Raw genomic sequence first — 23718 nt, forward strand, 5'->3', positions numbered from 1 at the left:
GGTTTAAGAATTTATAAAGCGCGGCAAAGAGATCCCGCATTATGAGTGAATTTTTTTTGTAGTCATATTCAGCAGGCAACTTTTACTATTAATCTAATATTGACACACATCTTACTATTAACCCTAAGCTTCATCTGAACCTCAATTTTGCGATTATTTTGTCTAAAGACATAGACTTTTCGCATAATTGAGGCGAGTCTTTCCCACTGGGCAAACGAACACTGGCGCGACGCCAAAAATGGCGCTTGTTGGCCGAATTCGATCGATTTAATCTGTATATGTTTTATAAAAATATGTATATGTGAAACACAGTCATACTGTAGTTAAACTGACACCGAAGCAGCATTTTAATAAGCAACTCCTGCTAAAATTAACAAGGATCTCTTATGAGCATTTGTTCTGCATAGATCTAGAGCGGATTTTAGGAATTTATGCTTAGTTATCTTTGTTAGTTATAGTAGAATATAATATAATGTAATTTAGGCATTACACGTGCCATCGCATGGAACTAAAATGCTAGAGACACATTACCTGCAACATTGAAGGTACGAGAATTTGGACAACCCAATTAACGCCTGTCTAACTTTCATTGTTTCGCTTTATGGTTCTTTCGTTAGTTCTAATAATAAACATTTTCTAAATAGCAGTATCTGGTTTATCTAATAGTGATAGGAACTGTGCCGTAACAAAAGGAAGATGGCGTACTTGTGGTTTAATAAAGCTTGGCTGCGTATTCGTACTTTTGATAAAGTAAGGTTGTCAATGTGAATGGATGTTTAAGGAAAACATGCGCTGTTTGTGTAAAAGAATGAAGCGGCCAAGTCGACTCAACCCGGTTGCCTGCAACCAATGGCAGACCCTGTTGAGATATTGTCATACGCATCCGGTTCTCATTTACAAACGCGGATCGACATTAAAAACTAATCAAAATCAAACACGGTGACACATTATAAGTCTACGAAAGATATCTGCCTATGTACTAAAACAGGCATTTTTCGGTAGAATAAGCATCTGTTTTGTAAGTCTTTTTTGTTGTTGGTCTAAATATGTAAACATGACTAGCCTTTCTCTTACGAATAAGAACTACCTAATTTTTTTTCGATATCTATTAATAAGGATTGTACAATTTTATCTACATATTATCGGATTAGTTTGGTGTTTTTGATATAAGCTAAAGTTCAAATAGTAGCCCAGAAATTATTATTATTATGATCATTATCATTCTACGAAAAGCATAACGTACCGCTCTAGAACCCTCACGTAAATTCTCTCTTATCGTCGTCAATTTAAGAACGATACCCAATAATATGTTTTTACATCTAATTTATGTTCTTCTTGCTCTCTTCGTTTGAATTTCAGAGTCGGCAATACGGGGTTCTCGGCCAACATGGTCATCGTAACGCAGGTAATTTTCCGCTTTTTAGTGCAAACCCTTTTATGATGTTAAGTTATGGAAAATAGTCGAAGATTACTTTTCAAGAATTCTAATCTACTGTAGATATATACGCGAACGCTTAAAGGAAAACCGATCCTTACATAATGTTGCCGAACTTCTACATTTCACGCAAAAGATTGCGCCGCAACCTACCAAGACTAAGTAATTTTTCATGTTCAGACAAACGCGACTCAATACAGTCGCCTCTTTTCGAATTCTTTGCGTCAATACTTCTAAGACAAGTAGTTAATTTTATAAGTTACGAAAACTCTTTAAACATATTCGTAATATCGTTCAGAGTAATTTCCTTAGTTAGACAATTCGGACGATTATATTGCCTTTAATATTGACGTTGGTGACGATCGATCGTTGAGTAGCGGCCTTTAGTTGGTTATTCTTTATCGACCGCTTGATTTTAAATTGTTATTGTTATTATCAGTATTTGGAACATCATAACCTGTTTCGGCAGTACTTTATTACCTTAAATTACAAAAGAATGCAATCTAACTTACTTGCCATCTAGTTGTGCTGTTTTTGCTTTAGCGCGTATATGTAGAGCATTTTGAAATTAATAGGTATTATACCATACTTTATGAAAAATAGAATACATTTTTAATAAATAAAGCCTCATTAACTTTATGTAAATCAACTAAAATCAACACCTCATTTTGTATTCTTATTAAATAATGATTCTTCATTAATTTTAGCTACTATGCACTAAACATTTTTGTTGATGTAAGTAGATTAATGTATAGTGAAATCAACTATGGAACCATAACTCATGTGCTGTAATAATATTTTAACAATGGGATTCATATAAATATGTTTTAGGGAGATTAATATTTAACTATCCTAATCAAAGTTTGAATTTCAGGGCGACTTCATCTGGATCGAACCGTCGACGAAGCGCGAGTTCGATGTCGCCATCGGTGCACAGGTCGTCTCCGCAGAAGGTCGTCGGATACAGGTACGATATTTGAAATGTCTAGTCCATACGCCTATTGAAATGCACTTGTTATTAATTAACAGTGATGGTGAACATGTGACTGCCAATTGCATCTATGTATGACTGGCTGCGCTAAATATATAATTTACACAAAAAAATCAGAAATCGCTAACAGTGTTTTTGATGTACGGCAAAACGTCTGTTATATTAAATAATAACAGCGCGTGCAACAAACATAGTGACTTAACATGGAATCAACTGAAAATGACAACGCTTTATAAATGTTGCGGTAATGAGTAATATTAAGCAGCATATTACATGCAAATCCGGCGGACTTTGATATTGAATAATTTTTTAACTACGCGTTGCTAGAAGGCAAAATTCGTCCGTTATATTGGCTGCCCATCGTTTAGTAGTCTTTAACACCTTCCTGCTTAAAAAATGCTATCTTGGATCAAGTGGTGACCTCCTCATACATGCTGGTCTGCATGCAGGGAACCCGATTTGGTTAGCAGCAATTCTATGTTTTAATGAACGCGACATTCAGTTGCCTGGGCAGTTTCTGTAGTAGACAAGCAACACTTCACGTAAATATCCGCCCAGTTACACATGCCTGCCTGTCAAAAACACATGATCGAGTGAATCCTAGAGGGTTGACGGAAATACGTCTACTGGTCAAACCACATCGCACCTCATAAGACATACAAGATATTGCAAAAGCAATGACTTTGTCATCCATATAGCTTCGTCAATTATTACGAACATAGTATGTGTTAAGCTGTTACAAACGAGTCCGCCGGACTTTGAACTATGTGACGTTAGGTAAAATTTCGTTGGTAAATAGTCACGTTTTCTAGAACCTTGGGGGTGAAAATATGTCGAGTTCACCTTAGGGAAAATGGATTCGAAAGAAAAAACAGTTGCATTCTCGGAAACACTTAGGGGTTAAGGCTCAAATTATCGAAGATTAGTGAAGAAATTAGCCAAGAAGACCTTAAATGAAAGCACAGTACGCGAATCGTGGAAACATTTCAAAAACATGCATTTCAGTGTTGAAGACCAGCCAGGAGATAATGCAAATGCTAGAAAAACTGCATTTTCAGGCAGTGATCTCAACAATAATTAGGTGTTTTTGACAAATTGCTTAGCTTTTTTTTGCTTTGAGGTTCTCACAAAATATATAATGTTTTTACAAAAGTTACTTGTTTGGTTTTTCAAGTGCCCTGACATTAGCATAACATTTTAAAAGCTAAAATCAAATTAGCTTTAGATAGCAGAGTAGCTGCGAAGGGTAACGGGTGAATAGTAGAATAGTAATGACTCGGCAATGGGAGTACTGCCTAACTGACACAGGAGAATGGTTTCAAGGTCACACCGTGACTAAAGAAAGACATCCATATCTGAATCAGGGTAACTGAGTAATCGAAATCAGTTACCGAACAGAGTTACCAATGTCATGAGATTATCTCTACTGATTTTGCAGCTGATATGACGATAAAAATGACATGACATAGAACGTTTATGGAGAAGTAACTAAAATAATATAATGGGATGACAGAACGTGATCTAGACCATATGCGAAAAAGGGGCAAATCAGTGCGAAAACTAAGAAGTTCATTGGGTAATGTACATACGGGATGCTACTCGTCAGTGGATAGGTTAAGCAGTAACAACAACTCGGTGTCGATAATGATGAGACCATTGAAAATAATTTTGGTGAACAGGTTCGGGACGATGACGGACGCGATACCTGGCTGGCACCTGAACGCCGCATTAAAGCTATGCATCCAACATCGGTTCAGGGAGTGGAAGACATGATCTCCTTGGGCGACCTGCATGAAGCTGGAATTCTTCGAAACCTACTCATTCGATACAACCACAATCTAATATATGTAAGCGGAAACATGTTACGTAAATCATTTTGTCGTTATGGATAGCTTGTATGTAGTAGGTTAGTTTTAGCTTAGTTAACTCTGTTCGAGACCTTTCCTTCATAGCAACGATAATGCGAGTGTACGACCTTATATCACAGTCGATTGCTGATTCAAACATGCTGAACTTTAGTTGACTTGAGTGAATCAGATCTGCAAAAATATTTTCCAGAACTATAGTTGCTTAGGATACTAGTATGTATAAGATTTGTATTCACATCCATAATGTATTTCAGACGTACACTGGATCAATTCTGGTGGCCGTTAACCCGTATCGGATCCTCCCAATCTATACGGCGGAGCAAATTAAGATGTACCGGGAACGTAAGATTGGTGAACTTCCTCCACACATATTCGCAATCGGGGATAATGCTTATGGCAACATGAAGCGCTTTCATGTTAATCAGTGCATCATCATCTCGGGTGAGTCTGGCGCTGGTAAAACGGAAAGTACGAAACTGATCCTGCAGTATCTTGCTGCAATTTCTGGCCAGCACAGTTGGATCGAGCAACAGATCCTCGAAGCTAACCCCATCCTGGAGGCATTTGGGAACGCCAAAACTATACGCAACGATAATTCTAGTCGCTTCGGAAAGTATATTGATATCCACTTTAACATGGGCGGAGTCATAGAGGGCGCTCGCATTGAGCAATACCTGCTTGAAAAGTCGCGAATCGTTTCACAGGCGTCTGACGAGAGGAATTATCACATATTTTACTGTATGCTTGCTGGACTCAGCAGAGAGGAGAAAGAAAAGCTGGACCTTAATAACTGTTCGAAATATGCGTATCTTACCGGTGGGGGTTCGGTGACGTGTGAAGGACGAAATGATGCCCAAGAGTTTAGCGACATTCGATCAGCAATGAAGGTACTAATGTTTTCTGACGAGGAGATCTGGGAGATTATGAGAATTCTAGCAGCTGTCTTACACCTTGGCAATATCCAATTCAAGCCTACGTTCGTCGATAACCTCGATGCTGTAGAGATTGTCTGCAGTCCATCGGTGCAGAGCGCTGCTAGCCTTCTACGGGTTGAAGTAGCTCAACTCGTACAGGCGTTGACAACGAGGACGATTTTCGCTCATGGTGACACAGTGGTATCAAACATGGGTGTAGATCAAAGCCGAGACGTACGCGACGCCTTTGTTAAAGGCATCTATGGTCGGATGTTTGTTCAGATCGTCAACAAGATCAATGCAGCAATATATAAGCCGAAACAATCAACACAACATTATCGGACATCGATTGGTGTACTTGACATTTTCGGGTTTGAGAATTTTAATGTAAACTCATTCGAGCAGTTCTGCATAAATTACGCAAACGAGAATCTTCAGCAATTTTTTGTACAGCACATATTCAAGCTAGAGCAAGAAGAGTATAATCTCGAAGCTATCAATTGGCAACACATCGAGTTTGTCGATAATCAAGAGGCCCTCGACATGATCGCCGCTAAACCTATGAACATTATGGCGCTGATTGATGAGGAGTCGAAATTTCCTAAAGGTGCGTATATAATGATTAAAAAAAAAGTGTAATACCTTATAACTGCAAATACAGACCGCGTCAATTTGCATGTGCCCAATCAGATTCGAACCGAATATCGTCTGCCTGATAATCTTTCTTAATATAGTCATTAGGTACATCATTAGAATACATGTTTAGTGTTCTTCAAGTCCGTTTGGTCAGTGTTTCAAATAGAAAGCTGCCTTTATTTAAATAGTTTTAGCGATTTCTTTCGGGCACCAATTATATTCGAATACAGTACTGGTTAAGTGATATAGACAAACCCGGTCAATCTAGGTTTTACAGTAAAGTAAGCGCGGGCGTGTGAAAATGTTTTCGTGCTTTTTTTGTGCATAGGAACCGATATGACCCTACTAAATAAGCTCCACAAGCAGCATTCAGCCAATCGAAACTATCTGAAACCAAAGTCGGATATTAGCACTTCGTTTGGGATGTGCCATTTCGCCGGCGTGGTTGTCTACGAGACAAAAGGGTTCCTTGAGAAGAATCGCGATACGTTTAGCGCAGACCTCATTCAGTTGATTCAAATGAGCGAGAATCGTTTCATGCAAAATCTTTTCATTAGCGAAGTCAGCATGGTAAGGAAGCATAATAACAAAAAACCAGCGCTCGCAGACAGGTTTTAAACGCCTAGAATTTTTTAGTTAGAGATGTGCTCTTGACTTTGGATGCCATAAGTATAATGCAAATATAGATATTGAAAAACTTTCAATAACTTTAGATGATGTCGCCAACGACATGTTTGAGCGCGAAATCACTTACGGTAACAGTACGTTGTGATGATTAAAAAATGCTTTGTTATCACAACTTTCGGCAGTAAATGTTAGCCATACCAATACTGAAAAATAAAAAGCTACAAGTAACATTATCTCAGATTTAGACATTATCCTCGTCGGTAAATGACAGAACTAAGTGTTGTACCTACAATAGCATGTACATAAGATGCTCTATGTCGTTCTAGGGAACGGAAACGCGTAAGAAAACACCAACGTTGAGTGCGCAGTTCAAGCGCTCGCTAGACTCTCTAATGAAGGCGCTTAGCCAGTGTCATCCATATTTTATTCGGTGCATCAAGCCGAACGAATTCAAGAAGGCCAAGATGTTTGATCGCGAGCTCTGTTGCAAACAGCTTCGCTACTCAGGAATGATGGAAACCATTCGAATCCGACGGGCCGGTTATCCTATCCGACATACGTTCAGGGAGTTCGTCGAAAGATACCGATTTCTCATTTCGGGGGTTCCCCCGCCGCACAAGTAAGTCAGTTTCCCATCGGCTCTATTAACACAAAACATAAAATACAATCAACTCTATCTTCTGTTTTTATTTCAGTTTTGTAAGATCTTGAATCTGTTTAAAGCGATTACTCATGAGATTCCTATTGAATGCAACGTTAGAAAGTTCAAAATTGAATATGTTACAGTTAGAAAGTGTCATGATAGTCAACTTGCCAAGCGTGATTGCCTGATGCGGTGTTATCGAGTGCTCGTAGCTCACGCTTAGCGTCCGGCTCCCAACCGTCATGCCATCATGGCAATAAGCATTCGCGGGTGAAGTACCGTATGGCTAACAGAAATCACAATATAAACAAACATATGTGCTTCTTTAGAACGCGCTTAGCATATTCTGTACGACGAGATTGATCTCGGAAATATATGGTTAATGGTGAATCAATATTCGCTGCAATCAAGAATCATGATTGCTTTCGTGGGATAGTTTGGGTACACTGATAATAATATAATTGGTTTATTAAATTTATTTTTTCAGAGTGGAATGCAGGCAAGCGGCGTCGAGAATACTTCGATCTGTTTTAGGAAAGGCAGACTTTCAGATTGGGAAGACAAAGGTGTTCTTAAAAGACGCGCAAGATCTTTTCCTTGAACAGGAACGCGACCGGGTACTCACACGCAAGATTCTTGTTCTACAAAAAGCCATTCGTGGATGGTATTATCTTTTATGTTCATATATTCTCCATTGTAACGAGTAGTCAATAGTTTTTTTGCAGAATCTCAGTAGGCTTAGTTTATCTTTCCTCAGCTTCATCGGTCTGGCCAACCACTTCTAATCAACATAGGCCTAACTACCCCTTTCACCCAACTCAAAAACCCGAAGCATCTTCAGACAGCTCAGAGACCTAGATCACACTGCGCACCTATTGGTGGATGTTGAAGAGTCGGTAGTTGATATCTGAGGTAGAGCAGTATCCATGTACATGGCTAGGATGCCGTGGCTCGACTGCATGTTTAATAAACTCAACTGCTTTACCTTATACTTTGCTGAAGTACTTACACCGAGCAATAGGATATCTTACATGGGGTCGCTGAAAAAGGTTCTGTTGGACCTCGAGTCAAGGAAGCGACTCATCCCAAAATCGCCCGCCTTCTGGCCGTTTGCTGAACTGCATCCTTCGAATGCATGGGGGCTGGCACTTTGCTTTTTTAGTATGGAGAAGCTTCTCTGTTGGTAATTTCGAAATAGAAACGAGCGCGGATTCGTTAAAAAAGAACGTTCACTCCAAGTTGCTTGCGTATCCGCTGATTAAGAAACCGCCTGCTGTATTTCAAAAGCAGAAAGGGAACAACATAACACCTGGAAGGGAGTGTTCCAATGAAGTCGCTTACATGGTTCTTATGGCATACACTAAAAGACACTCAAAGCCACTGAGCCTCCTGTACGCGCTGTCTGTTGAGCTCAAGTTGATTTCTATTCGACTTTGCGCGCGAAAATCAAATTTCACAGAACTTGCTCTATGTTTATGTCCTTTTGAGCGTGCTCGTTTAATTAGCTACGATGCTACAAAAGAATGAAATAAAAATAAATTACAGGGTCACGGAAAACTCCCTTTTTTTTTTTCAAACGACGAGCTTGACCTAAGGTGACAATCCGAGTCGACTTATATTTTTATTTCTAGTTAGACTTTACTGATGGAATAAAGAATTTAGTCGAAGTCTTTTTCTATGCGAATGAGTCCGTTATTTACCGCCTTGGCAGATTTCGAGTGCCTCCGGCTCCGGCTAGATTCCGCATAGTATTCACTAAATAGAATTAATAACCAACCTGGCTAAAGTCAAGGCTGTACACATTGAAAGCAGCGATAGGGACGGCAGGTAACCTCATTGTATCATCTCTTCGATATGCTAATAGGTTCCTGTGTATCGGGTTATTAATTTTTTGATAGTCACAGATGTATTTCGCGCATCACAGAGAAGCATAGAAAAGCCCTAACTATGCCTTTAATATAATATAAGCTCCAAAGGAACGCTCTCTCACGATGGCGCTCCATCTATTCGATCTGAAAGTGGTGCCGGATGTGGCTTAGTGAAGATCCTAAACGAAAGGAAAGGCTTGTCGAAATAGATGTAGATTTGTGACAGGTGAAGATCTGACGTAATGGCTCGAAAAAACCGAAGCAGGAAAATCATGTTATCACTTCCTTCGCAGTGTACGATTTCTACCATAATCTATGTACAGATGCTCGCCCTTATGAACCTAATAAAAGGTGTATTTGCAGTAGATGCGGAAGGAGTTGTGATAAATACTGTGCACCAGCCGGCCAGCTGTCTTCTAGTACCCTCGCTAGAAAGCCTGGTTCACAGCCTTGTCTCCCAAATTTTGAACTTATTAGTGTTGAATTTCCTACCAGACAGTTAGTAATTATGAATTTTTTCTAAGATTCTACGAAAGGGTATATAATCTTATACTTAGCTGATATATATATGTATATAAAAAACACTATTTAAATACTGTTGTTTATCAAATCTATCACCAAAGGTAAATGCATCAGTTGATTTTTTCAGTTTCTTTGGGTCCCTTAGTTTTATCTAGTTCTGGGGAGAGTTTGAATGCGGAGTGGTTTTTGTCTTTATCTCTCACACATCCTCTTTATACAGGCAACGTCAGAAAGCTGAGTGGAATGAATCTGTTCATTTATTACGGTAGTTAATCTACTTGCAGAGGGTCAATTCGTAACTGTTTCTGGACAGTGTATGTAATCACCATGTTTGTCGATGCATGCGTATTATAGGTATTGGAGACGACGTTTCGTACGGCAGCGCGCAGCTGCCATTGTGATCCAACACTGGTGGAAAACCAAGCACCAGAGACGGATGTTTCTCAAGCAGATGCGCGGCTTCCAGCGCCTTCAGGCGTTGTGGCGAGGCCGGATTTTGGCTCGGCGCTTCCAGCTACTTCGCGCGAACGTGGTGGCGCTCCAGGCGCGTTGTCGCGGTGTCCTGGTGAGGAGGGAAGCCGCACGACGGCTTCGAGCGGTCGTCATAATTCAAAGCTTCATTCGAATGGTTATCGCTAAAAAACTGTGAGTTATAGCAACACTCCTTAACAATACTGCCTAGATAAATAGAGTTGAATAGGGTAATCGTGAATAACGACTTAATATGCTTGCGTAGTTATTGTTTGTATTTGTTCGTAATTACCTGTAGTATTAGCCCTAAGGAATTACAAAGTAACACAGGATTTGTTCTTTCTATGTTGCGTTTTTTGTGATAAAAATTCATTGAATCATGTGAATATATTGGTTAGCTCATTGATTTCTCTTTAAATTGTCGAGGCTAGATGCATCCAAATTAAAAATTTCCAGACTACCTATTCTCCATGATAAAATGTGGACTTGAAGCAGGCCTAGCACGATCGATTTAACCACAGTATTCATTGCTCGATATATATATATATATATATATATGAGAGAAAGCATTGTGTTTAATACAAGTAATGTTTCTAAATGTTTATGGGCCATTTGGTACTAGCAAGGTACATTTGAGCCTTAATGATTGTCTATTAATTAAGTTCACTGCAGTGAGCAGCTGAGGCGTTTGTGATGTGATATTGGCCCGTCTCATCGTTTTATCGCAGATTTATTGCGCCCCTAATAATTCATGCAATCGGCTTTGTTTAGAACGATGATTTCCCAGCTCGGACCATGATATATGCTATGTTACGCTGCAGAAAGATGACTTGTTTGAGCCAGCCCTATCTGTAAATACTTAAGAAGTGACTGTATTTACATACCGGGATAGAGTTTTAAGTTAGTGGTTCAAGGTGGGTCAAAACAATGTAAAAGGATATCCCAGCAGTATGAAAAGAAAAACGTTTGAATTTCACATCTCTGTATTTGTATATATTTTCACAGATAATCAATTTTCAGAACGTGAGACCACAGCAATCTGGTCAAAGCAAAAATAGAATCAATCTTTTAAACATATTTTTCCTGTAAAATCCGCCTTGACATGCGTGTACAACAAATATTTCTCATATAGCACTCCGTATCGTATACAAATGTGTGCACAATACTTACATATATGCCTATTATACTATCGATGACTTGAGCGACTACGAGCAACGTTTTTTTAGTCATCTAGCGAATCGTAACAAATATTATTTGATGTAAATATATAGATGGGAATTCATTTTTGGGATCCACTGATTGAGCTGTTCCAAAAGTACATTCCGTTATTTTCTAATCATCTGTATTGTACGTAACCTTTTTCTAGACAATGTTAATTCTGTCTCACAACTAGATTCATGCAATTTCGTACTTTTTTGGCTTCCGTGTGTTTGTACTTCCTATATTCCTTTTCTTACACTAAGTCTTACCCTAACACTTAACTCGTTTTGCCCTGCCGACGATCGGTCTTCTTTGGTAAAATTTTAGTCTGTGCGGCTTTGAAATGAGCGGGCGTTCCCCGAATTTTCTTTGATTCCTCCCGCGCGTAAACTAGTACAACAGAAGGGGAGAAACGTTTCCTTATCTCTGCTGTATTCACTGTTGCTTTGGTTGTCTTCGACTCGGAGCATTGACACCACCGAATGATGCTGTTGTAGTAAATATTATCGTGCCAATTTACGGGGTCAAAGGCTGCGTCGAGTCGAGCTTCCCGTCACGGGCGCAGACAAAAGAATGCACATCGCGGCTGGGGGTGTCGTAATTGTACCCGGGCGTATGAGTGTATTTCTGTGTATTTCACTGTGGCGGCATAATTTCACCACGGGAATTTCCGCCGGCCCAATCTAGAACCCTTTTTCAGATGAAGGGCTCAGAGCAGTAAGAGGGACCTGAGAAAGTGCCAGAGCAAATGTCACATTGTGTTCTCACTATTCCTTATGTTGACGGAGAGCAGCGTATGGTAGAAAGGAAAACGAGAACAGAATAGCACTATTACTTCGCATATGTAAGACGACCATGTCAGTGTACATGGTATATGCATACTGCAGAGGGTTCAAATAACCTATTCAATACCGACGAAACAAGGTGGGAATTCAACGTTCTGAACAAATTAAAGCTCACCTTTGATAACTTTAACGCTGAAGCAAACAGAAATACTTCTCGAAACCCGAGTTAAATAACCATTAAATACATGTTCAGTTTATCGCGAGCTTGTCATCGATGTGCAGCTTTCTCACAGTACTATTAATAGTACGATTTTACCGACAGTAGTTAATTTATAGTGAAAAGATGAAGGGATAGCTTTTGTTCATGAACGTCTGTACATTACTAATCCCGCCCAGATTTGCAACAGGGCCCTGGACTATCATAGTTTTGCTCCTCGGGTATCAGCCATCACTGGCGTATCATAGCTGGGCCTCGAATGTGTTATGGCCGCTGGCGTTTCCCGTTGGGTTTATGATTAATGCCAGGGCACACATTCACTTCCATCCTGGCATACTGGCACACTCGCACACCAGCCATGCCGTCAGTTCAGTATGTTACATTCTACATCATATAGTTATTGTCATTATATTGTTATAGGATATAGTGCTACAAGCCTTACTTACGCAAAAAAATTAGCAGGCAACAACAGCAGTACAGCGATAGTTCTTGTCCTCTTTTGAGCCTATAGAACAGCTGGCAGGTGCCAATGAAACAAATACCATTTCTCTGCCTGAAGTGTGCCGCTAAGTTTACATGTATACTGTTATACGATAAAAGTATCGTTAAGTTCTATGTAAGTTTGTTTATTTTAATTAAATCGGATTTGTATTTCTGTGAAAGTGGTCTGCTTAGGAATCTCTGTATTTGTGTTTCGATCAAAGTAGCTGAATAGATTATAAAAATTCTCACGACTGACAGCACGTTTCATCGTAACGAAAGTCGTCTGCGGCCTTGCCTTTTCTATGCATTGAACATACTCAGCTTCTGTTCGATTTCAGCATTGTTATCAATCAAACCTTTACTGAGCAAATAGGTCTAAATAAAGTCTAATTGAGCATAACCAAGACTTATCTGGACATGATCAATACTCAGCTAGCAGAAAGCTTTGTCAAGTTCATGCCACCCATTCAACCAACCAGCAAGACAGCATGACGTTATGAACGCTTACGCTACTTTAGCTGGCGCTATTTTCGTTGTACCGTGGTAAGGGCGGTAACAATGGTGATGTGTACATTGTGGCAGGAATATTCACAGTCATCACCGCGGGAACAGAAATCTCCGCCAGGTTTGCCTGTAGCTGGCCTGCGTGTGAACGGCCGTTTATATCGATGGGCCCACTGTGTTCTTATATCGGAATACCGCAGTAATTGTAAAATAGTGTAGAGTAATATTGGTAAAGTCAAATTCTAATTGCTATTCATAAAACCTGAACTAATCGTTTGCGTACTGAAACTCGGAAAATAGGCCGGAAAAAGTAACTGTTTCTTCAGCCTACTTGGTGTCCTACGTGCGCGTACTGTGTTGCGCTGTGCACAGTGTGTTTCTTATCTAATGTTCTAATAGATCTCGCTAAACATCAAATATGTGAAACCCCATATGATAGTTGTGTTGTGTATACCCATGTTTGCATTATTTCACTTTTAACTGTGTTTATCTTCGTGGCTTTGGGTCTAAAAATAGTCTTCCGTATTTTGTATAGTTAACATTTTATCTAATTCTGGATGTTCGTTTGTTCATATAAGATGATTAATGGGAAACGTTGATACAACTAGGACTTAGGGCACCTTTAAATGTGAAGCACAAGCCCAAGTATCGTAACTGAAGTAAAGCTGTTATCAAACCTACTATGTAAAGTATGGGCATAGGAAGGACGTTTTTGTGTATATGTCAATAATGACTCAAACCAAGCGAACAATTGATGACAGACACAGATTTCGCCCATGCCGCAACACCGCCAAGACATTGTGAAAACAGTTACTCCTAATTTAACAGAAATTACTTTTGCTTTTTGTGGCTATGTGGTTCGGACCGACGCTAATTTAGGTATCAGCGGATGCGTGTCGAGCAGAGCGCCCAGTTAGAAGCAATGCGACTTCGTGACCACGAAGAAATGATGCTTGTTCGACAGTATGGCCCGAAGAAAGCTAAAGAGGTCGCAGAGAAAAAATACAGGTATTCTACAAGTAGGATTGCTGCGATAGGAAAAACCGAATCAAGTGAGCTTATTTGTTGAAGAATCATGTACAGCCTAAAACTTCGTCTGATCGAAGTACAGATTAATGTAGAACTTTTCACTAAAAAATAAATTAAATATTAATAATAGCAATAGCTGTACTAAGGGTAATGATAATAATTGGTAGATTAACTAATTTTTCGAAAATGGGTTATAATCGACTTGTGCGGAGGCTGGCGCAGGAATGAGGGAGTGGTTCCGCAAATAGGAAATACACATTGGTATGGGCTACTGTGTAGTACCAGTCCTGGTGTTATGCCTAATGTGAAATTGAATTAGATAGCAGTCTTTCTAAAAACAGGGGGTGGAAATGCGGCAAACTGGATCGGCAACTCTTTTCGAAACCGTTTTCGTAGCTGTTGTTATGATTCTACTTCAAGCAAATGACCGAGGAACCGTTTCTTACTTACTGGTTCTGGGAGGCGGACATCATACATATTATTATTGTTACCTAGTATTATCTTAATGATTTTTCCAATATTACCCTAAATGAACGCATGATTTCTCTAATATCACCCTCATATCACCCAATAATTACCCTAATACCACCGTAATTACTTTAATATTACCCTAATATCACCCGGTAAATACTCTAATACCACTTAATAATATTACCCCAATATCACTCAGTAATTACCTAGTATTACTTCAACATTATTCTAAATTACCCTGTCTCTCTTAGCCAGTAACTACCCTAATATCATCCCAATAATTACCTTAATATCAGCCGGTATTTACCCTAGTATTACCCAATGATTACATCTAATATTGCTCAATAATTACCCCCAATATCATTCCAATAATTACCCTCATATTGATCTGATCATTATACCGATATTGCGCTAACGTGGTCGGGGCGGGGGACTTATAGTGGTTCGGGCTAGAAAATAGGATAATTACTCTAGCATTACCCTAATGTCACCCCAATAATCACCCTACTATTACTCTAATATTGTAAAATCAACCAGCAATTACCTGAGGAACAGTTTCTTAAGTTCTTTTACTGACTGGTTCTTGGAGGTGGACGTAATACGCGTATCTACGAGATCTCACTGAATTTGATTAGATAGTAATTTTAAAGTAAGCTTTGCTTGGAAGCAAAACTATGTACGTATGTGTAAGACGGCATAATAACGCTGTAATATGAATAGCTTTTCATGCACTCTTGGTATTTTCTATTATATTGGTTTTGAACGACGATACGCTTCATGTAAGTCCATGAAAGTCATAAGGCGCTATAGGTATAATAAATATCAATAGCAAAAGAAACAATCCACATCCAACAAAATTAATTTATAAACAAACATAGCACTTAACTGTACGCAAATATATTTCTGCAAATTCTAAAGGTATTGTGGTTAAGTTGCTATTCGAAATTACTTCAAAATAAATTTTTTAATTATTGTTTTGAAAAAAAGTAAACAGTTATATTTTTATGGAAATCTGACAACGAATTACGAATGTTTGTATTTAGGGAGCGGCTAGCCGCAATCTACAACCGCCAAGTTGAAGAGGATGTAGAGGTTCGAAAGATCCTCGAAATGAAAAAGGCCGCAATTGCAGACGCTGAAAAACGACAGGACGAGCCACTCGATGACTCGAAATTGGTTGATGTTATCTTCGACTTCTTGCCTAGAAGTGACTCCGTTAACGAGCAGGCTGCGCCTACCGCATTTAAAGGTTTACGTCGTTTTTTAATGCTGCATACGTATAAACTTTTTGTGCAGTGGTTAAATAACTTTGAAGAGAAGCCTTGCGGATGTTGGCGCTATTTTCGAAACTGCCGCACGATTGGCTTGCTTAAATATTCAAAGTTTGAGTATATTGGACTCGTACCACAACATATCATTATAAGGCCATTATTGCCGCTTTCCGGAAACTGTAAAATACATAAAGTATAATTAACGCAAATTATAATAGCTACATGCGACACCTTCCCCGCGATATTTTACAGTTATTAAGCATCAATACACCAATATAATAAGTACATTGTTGTTGTTGTATATGTGTATGTTATTGTGTGCCTGCGTTCACTATTATCACAAAACAGAGCAGAATTTTATCCATACCGCAACACAGACACTAGTAAATATTTTATGCCATTAAGTCCGCTTGCGCCGTTCAAACACAGGTTTAAACTCCGTATATAATGTATAACCTTAATTACAGATCTGGAATTACCAAAAGATGCAAGCATGAATCCCGAGCCGGAAGGTTCCATTCCATCCGTGCCTCAAGATCATACAGAGGACTTGTCACAGTATACCTTCCAAAAGTTTGCAGCAACCTATTTTCAAGGTATGTAGTAATTATTATCATTATTAAGGGTATTATGTATTAGACCAAAATATAGCTAAAATATTAGGGGTTACAAACTAGTTGACACTCCTCTTCCAAATCAACCAACTTTGACTATATGTTAATTTTAAAAGGCTTTAATTTAATTTAATGTACCCTTTTGTAGTACTGAATCGCTCATATGTAGTATGTAATCTAACTGATTGCATTTGCAGGCACGCAAAATCATATCTACCAAAAGAAGCCAATTAAGCAGAGTTTATTAGCTTTACCCACACACGGCGACACGATGGCAGCACTCGCTCTATGGATTACGATCTTGCGATTTATGGGAGACCTTCCCGAACCAAAATTTCATAGCATCGATCGAGACAATTCATCGGTCATGTCGAAGGTACCTTGTTTGACGCCTCAACGACAGAACTAGATAAGCTAAAACTACACACGCTGAATAAACTTGTTAATTTTGTATGCTGAGAAGGAACGCAAGCAAGTCTCTAAAATTGTGCTACTAATTTGGCGTTGACCCTAATAGCACCACGTAAGCAGAATAACACAGGTACATTTCCTGTCTGACGCCGACAGGTCACAGCTACACTCGGGCGGAACTTTACCAAGTCTAAAGATTTTCGAGACGCAAAGGACCTGATCGAGAACGGCAATGACATCGGGGCTAAGGAAACAATTAAGGCCAAGAAATCTATCCGAAATAGGCTTGTTTCGCTAACGCTGAAACGGAAGAATAAAATTACCGAAGATATGCGGCGCCACCTACAAGAAGAGGAGTTGGCAGCGGACAGTTATTCACAATGGCTAGAGGCGAGGCCGACATCTAACCTTGAGAAGCTTCACTTCATTATCGGGCACGGCATCCTTCGAGAGGAACTGCGTGATGAGATCTACTGCCAGATATGCAAGCAACTAACGGGAAATCAAGAGAAGAACTCGCATGCACGAGGCTGGGTCTTACTATCGCTATGCGTTGGTTGTTTTGCGCCAAGTGATAAGTTCGTCAAGTATCTACTTAATTTCATTCGTGAGGGCCCACCTGGCTATGCACCTTATTGCGAAGAGCGCCTGCGGCGAACGTTCATGAATGGTACGCGAGGCCAGCCTCCCTCGTGGCTTGAACTGCAAGCGACGAAGTCTAAGAAACCGCTGATGCTGCCCATCACGTTCATGGATGGAAATACCAAAACATTGCTGGCGGATTCTGCGACGACGGCGAGAGAGCTCTGCAATCAATTAGCCGATAAAATCGGTTTACAGGACAGATTCGGCTTTTCTTTATACATCGCCTTATTCGACAAGGTTAGCTCGCTGGGCAGCGGCGGTGAGCATGTGATGGACGCCATCAGTCAGTGCGAGCAGTACACAAAGGAACAAGGCGCACAGGAGAGAAACGCTCCGTGGAGGCTATTCTTTAGGTTGAATAACTTTTCTCTAACTTCGTCTCTAACTGTGTAACTTATTTACCTTCTTGATCTTCTTACCAATTGCAATTTTCGGTCAACTGTGCGATTTGTTGAATCTCATTGTTATAAACATATTCTCATACACTGCGGTTAAATAGTCAAGCATTGCGTATATTTTAATTGTAAATTGACCAGTTCATTGTGTAATATATCAATGAAGAAACATTATAATTGATCGCTGTTACTCTCCAAGCTGTTAGCAGCAGATAATGAAGACGTGAGATGATTTTGTCGGGACTATCTGGCCGTACCAACAAAAAATACACATATGCACAATATTTCTACACTGTACTCCTTCTAAACATTATGATATCCACTTTTTTGAAACGTTTCAAACACGGTTTACAGAAAAGAGATTTTTGCCCCTTGGCACAACCCCATGGAGGATGGTGTTGCGACAAACCTCATCTACCAACAAGTAATTCGTGGTGTGAAATTCGGCGAATATAAATGCGAAAAAGAAGAAGATCTCGCTATGTTGACTGCGCAGCAATTCTATGTAGAAAATTTTAATAGTTAGTATACAAATATTTACTCTTGACCCCTAACACATTAATAAACATTACATTTCTGGGCACTACTGTGCTCGCTTTTATGACGACACGTGGAAAACGATCAAAATAGACCAAGCTAAGTTATTGCAACTAAGATGAGTGCTATTTCGTCTGAAAAGCCACAGTTCATCAATTTGAATCTCCATCCAAATTGATATCTAGGAGATATCCGTGATCAGTTTCTCGGTTTGTGTGAAACGACATCGATTGACGGTGTACATATACAAGTGTCAAGGCAAGTCCATTTAGCATAGAGCTTCAATCTGTATCATCTCTAATGGCAGGTGCAGACCTCGAGATTAGCGCGGAACGTGTCCGAAGTATCATTCCTGGTTGCATACCGGACTCCCATCTTTTGGCCGGCGAACGCGCACTTGATCGTTGGACCCATCTTATCTCGCAGGCTTATCGGAAGAGCTATTACTTGAGGGAACGTGAGTATATATTCTATATACTCTATAATATATATATTCTAAACGTCGCTGTCATTTTATCGCTACTTTCTGCTTTACTATTATAACATACATTGGCGAAATTTTAGAGAGCGAATCTGAAATAGTAATATACTTTAGGTCATAGAGGCATCGCAATTATAGCATAAGGATATCACTGTATTATTTACCTGTAATCTGTAGGTACGGAGGCGCTCCGTGTGAAGGAGGATGTCGTGGATTATGCTAAGTTCAAATGGCCTCTACTTTTCTCACGCTTCTACGAGGCCGTTCGACTCGCTGGTCCCCCACTTGCAAAGAACGACGTCATTGTTGCCATCAATTGGACAGGTGTTTACATTGTTGACGAGATGGAGCAGGTCCTTCTTGAGCTTTCTTTCCCTGAACTCACGCACATCGCTAGCCAAAGGTAAGTGGATGGTTGCGCGGCAGATCGCGAAATATTCCCCTCTACTTGATTTTAATTAATCATATATATATATATATATATATATATATATGCGTCGAGTATGATCAACTGTGACATTATCGAAGCACTCAACGCAAGATCCTACCTACGTTTGCTTTGTGATTTGATGTCGGCCGAGCTAGAAATAGGACACGTTTAAGAAAGCTTCTAGGACGAATGTAAGATAAAGACTATTCTTATCTTTAATCAAAAACTCTTAATCAAAAACTCAGAGATTTATTGAAATGGACGTTCTATTACCAGATTCGTTACGTATTGATTTGGATTTGGTTTTATTATTTTGTTTGTTAACGTCAAGCTTTAAACTAGTTGTAGTTAAATTTAAAAAACCGTATAATTGATAGTGACATACTTCTAAAGCTAACATACGACGCTCTGTATATATATATATATATATATATATATATATTCCCTTTGTTACGTTTCCTCATTGCTATTTTTGTGCGTTATGTGCGTCAAAGAAAGCGTATAAAAGAAGGTTAATTTCACTAAATAAACTGTTATGATGCGCTAATAATAGAATATCCGTGTTAAGCCCCAGTTATTTTTTTCAAAATTTTCTAATAATAAAGTTTTTGCCTTAATCATATATATAATTATTCTTGCTTCTAAGTGGAAATTACTTAGTCGCTATGTTTTGTTATATGCATGTATACCTGGATGTATTGTGATGTTTCAATTACATATGTATTTGTGTGTCGGCTCATGTGCGTCGATTCTAGTTGGTAGCCCTTAGATAGGTGAGTGTATCTGCCGGCATACGCCTGCAATTCAACGAATCGGGAGCTTCCGTCACGATCTTCGCTCTCATTCTGTTGTTACCTTTTTCCTTGTCGATATATAGCGCAATAGTTCAAGAAGCATTAGCGGTAACAGCATAAGCAATAGGTAAGACACGTTTACACAGAAACACAGAAAGTTTAAAGAAATGCGAGAGCCCTGGGATGACTATTGCTGGTTAATAGCAAATAGAGCAACTTCGTCTTGCTGGTTCAGCGCGCGTTGCTGTTCTAGATGGCATACCGCTGATCTGTACACGTTATAAATTCGTCATTGCCCAAATCGATGCAGATACGATGAACTGATTTTAAAAGTTATGCCAGCCGTCCATGATACGATCGTTCGTTCAGCAACGAACCCACTTCCCACTGACTTTTGAACTCCAGCGAGTTCGAGAAGATCTATGTACAGTGTTGCTTTCAATATAAAACTTAGATATATAGGCTAAACACGCAACCATTCATAGTCCGGGTTGCGTTCCCTTTGCTGACGCTGGCAGATGTAAATCGTGCTAAGAATAGCAGAAATAAAGCCGGAGAGCTGGTTACGACGCTGGCGGAAACAACGATTTCGACAATAACTGGAACATCGGTTAAGGACTACACATCGAAAAGTCTTCACGTGTCATTATGATTTAATATAAATTTTTTACCCTTCGGCTGCTCGGTAACATCGACATGAGGCTGACCCACCCATTTGGGGCGCTGGATGTTGAGTCAGCTGGGAAAAACACTTGACCCTGCAGTCACGGTCTCAGTGGAAAGCGTAGTACCGTTTATATATAACCATTGACTGTAGATGAAGTTCTCAATTGATGATCTGCGTCTTGTCGTAACTTGTCTCCAACTTTTATTCTTTGTCGTTTCGTTTGGAGAAGGCGTGCATGCTCGATCGGCTTGTCCGTCCGTTTGCATGTCTCTGTGTATTTCCTGTATCATATTTGACCGTAATCGACTTGTCACTTCGGTCGACAGCCGCCATTTACTATGTTATCCACATTCGGCTCAGATGTGGAGCAAGAAGTAAGCAAACATTCTGCTTTTTTGCTGTTGTGTACGGTTCTGATATATTTGGTAGCCTGCATGACTTATACCAGATTTGTAAGATAGAGGCTCTGTCAACTGTCAACAGGTAAATAGATATTACTTGAAACTACTGTGTTTGCGACGACACGCCTAGGTTGTCTTTAGTCGGAGGCTTGCTTGATCAGAACGCCACCAATATCAGTACCTACCTTTTTTCTCTACACATCTCTAATAGTCGCTTAATATGGATCACATAGCCTGACCTAAATCAAAGCTTTTCAATCGTTTTAATTGACATCTTTCATATATACATAAGCACTTTGATAAAACTATTTTGCCATCGATAGAAAACTGCAGTCGTTCTGAATTAGTATTTTGGCAGCGTTAATTTATAATATTTGTTATTTAGGATGAATTTGTTTGCTTTTTATATGATGTTATATATACAGCCCTTCGGGTCTACTGCGGAATTGTTGCCAAGTTACTAGAAACGAGGATTTAGGGACGCCCTAGTGAACGAGTCTTTCAAGTTTGGTAACGGAAGAAAAACTGTCTTTACAGTTACACAAATAGCAAATATTTTCATTGTCTTTTTCTTTACTATACTTTGTCACATAACTTTTTTAGATAACTTACCTAACGTACCGCATTTTCTCGCAGTGTGTTATTTTGGATAGCACGTTTGTCGTCCCAGTTTTTATCAGCACACAGAATTAGATGTAAGTGTTTTCAATGATGTTCTACTGTTTTTTTAGGCACGGCTATTTGCCGGTCGACTTGACTTGGGCGATTTATAAGCAAACCGGCATCAAATGGCAAAGGTGTAAATAATGATATTTGTGGGTGCTACGCTTGGAGTTCAGGATCTGGAATAAGCAAGATGAACACAATGAATACTGTGATTGTTGTTTTCTCGATTTGCTCGGTACTCTAATTCGTATTCTTGTCCTTTAACCTGTGCGCCTCCAAAAAAAAAGAAGGAACTCAAATAAACTACGAATTTGACCGCGACAAATAAAAAAAATTAACAGATGTACTTGTTTTTCGTCTTGTTTAATATTTGTTGTCCTGTGGTGGTCTACTATTAGCGGGGAACGAAGTAGGAGTTAATTATTGTAACGTAACCCATGTAGCGTAACTGGGTTAGCCCAGTAACTTACATTTTCTTCATGATGAATCTATTGTTCTCCGACCAATTCCTACATATTTAACGCGTTCTCCTGCTTCTATCGGGCACGCTATCCTATGTCATTCCATATCCAGATTGTCCTCGAATTGAAAGTCACAATATTAGTGGAAAGCTGTGACTTCAACAAAAACGACTTCCAATTTTGTCGGACTTTTATCATGGCGCACTATATATATGGATTGTAAAACAGAAACAAAAATACATATAAACGTGATTATAGAACCATAAAATATTTGATCATCTGGGAACATCCCTGTTACCAGCCCACACCCACACATCGTGACTCTTCACCAGCGTATGCGAACGCCATCAATCATATTCACGAAATCTCTCTCCTTTTATTGGTTGATCGTCATCACTAACGGTTATTTTACGGTAAAATTACTTTAGCGCGCATATGTCTTTGACGCCCTGCTGTTTTTTCGTATATCGGTTACATGTGCCCGGCCATTGAAGCACACAGGGCACAGTGATTATTGTTCGTGCGGGGAGCATCGATTTTTACACCGTATATTTTGAGCCTTTGCTTCAAGTCGAAATGACTTCTTTTCGGTACTTTCCGTCTTGCAAACTCAATTTTTAGTGGTAGTAATGTGGTGCGTACAATCTGATCAGTAATGTAAGCTTAAGACTTTGTTAATGCGCGTACGCCATCTCAAATCAGGCGGAAGTAACCAGATTACAGACCGGCCGATCGTTGCCGTATTATGTTACAGAGCGCCGACGTATAGCAGCCATAACAGAAGCAGTAGTAGCCAAAAAGAGAAGGAATATTAAAAAAAAAAACCGTGATTTAAGTTACCGAGTCAGTTCAGCAGATAGCGAACACCTGCCACACATCTCCGACCGTTGCCACGTGCCGTGCTACAGGGACAGATCAGCACCATTTTGCATTTCGCCGAGTTGAATCCTCATTTCATCATCGTACCACATCATGATATACCTATGCGTTTGTTGAGAAGGCATTGACACTTGAATTGAATGCTGGCCCTTCAGCTGCCATCATGTCCTTTGTCTGCTATTCAATAAGTTCGTTACTGTTAGTCTTAGTTGGCGAACATCTTTTGTGGCGCCGATGACAACCCCTCACCCTCGTACGACCCCTTCTCCCGTATCACGTTCTTCGTGTGTCGTAAGTTTATATCGAAGGAGGAAAAATCACAGTTGACATTTTCTCCTAGATACTAAAAGTTGCGCAACAAAAACAACTTCAAAGGCGACAAGACGCCACTAGCCGAATTAA

The 23718-nt window shown here is 39.6% G+C and overlaps 1 protein-coding gene and 2 long non-coding RNA genes across 14 annotated transcripts in view; 1 reads left to right on the forward strand and 2 right to left on the reverse strand.

Annotated features, from left to right (window-relative positions):
- The window catches only part of ck (unconventional myosin-VIIa ck), a 71127-nt gene that overhangs the window by 29197 nt on the left and 18212 nt on the right, over positions 1 to 23718 (forward strand). For 10 of the 12 annotated variants that reach the window (XM_086978155.1, XM_086978156.1, XM_086978147.1 and 7 more), the window contains 16 exons: positions 1360 to 1405; positions 2310 to 2402; positions 4106 to 4273; positions 4549 to 5815; positions 6173 to 6414; positions 6798 to 7090; positions 7602 to 7778; positions 9859 to 10149; positions 14044 to 14172; positions 15708 to 15913; positions 16403 to 16531; positions 16747 to 16925; positions 17117 to 17958; positions 18355 to 18521; positions 18845 to 18994; positions 19196 to 19421. In XM_086978155.1, the coding sequence (XP_086834281.1) occupies positions 1388 to 1405; positions 2310 to 2402; positions 4106 to 4273; positions 4549 to 5815; positions 6173 to 6414; positions 6798 to 7090; positions 7602 to 7778; positions 9859 to 10149; positions 14044 to 14172; positions 15708 to 15913; positions 16403 to 16531; positions 16747 to 16925; positions 17117 to 17958; positions 18355 to 18521; positions 18845 to 18994; positions 19196 to 19421 (4577 nt within the window). In that variant the 5' untranslated portion in view covers positions 1360 to 1387. Of the gene's footprint in view, positions 1 to 335; positions 546 to 704; positions 1019 to 1359; positions 1406 to 2309; positions 2403 to 4105; positions 4274 to 4548; positions 5816 to 6172; positions 6415 to 6797; positions 7091 to 7601; positions 7779 to 9858; positions 10150 to 14043; positions 14173 to 15707; positions 15914 to 16402; positions 16532 to 16746; positions 16926 to 17116; positions 17959 to 18354; positions 18522 to 18844; positions 18995 to 19195; positions 19422 to 23718 lie in introns of those variants that run through there. The other 2 variants (XM_086978153.1, XM_086978154.1) reach the window with 2 other exon arrangements.
- Positions 6975 to 8665, reverse strand: LOC147758609 (uncharacterized). The gene is made up of 3 exons (XR_015319577.1): positions 8146 to 8665; positions 7286 to 7400; positions 6975 to 7112 (listed from the first exon to the last, which is right to left on the reverse strand). It is a non-coding gene; the product is annotated as an uncharacterized LOC147758609 (long non-coding RNA).
- Positions 22024 to 23501, reverse strand: LOC111254486 (uncharacterized). Its single transcript, XR_002675046.2, has 3 exons — positions 23278 to 23501; positions 22447 to 22641; positions 22024 to 22152 (listed from the first exon to the last, which is right to left on the reverse strand). It is a non-coding gene; the product is annotated as an uncharacterized LOC111254486 (long non-coding RNA).

The sequence above is a fragment of the Varroa destructor genome, unplaced genomic scaffold (genome assembly GCF_002443255.2).
Source record: "Varroa destructor unplaced genomic scaffold, Vdes_3.0 BEIS01000001.1, whole genome shotgun sequence".
NCBI lineage: Eukaryota > Metazoa > Arthropoda > Arachnida > Mesostigmata > Varroidae > Varroa > Varroa destructor.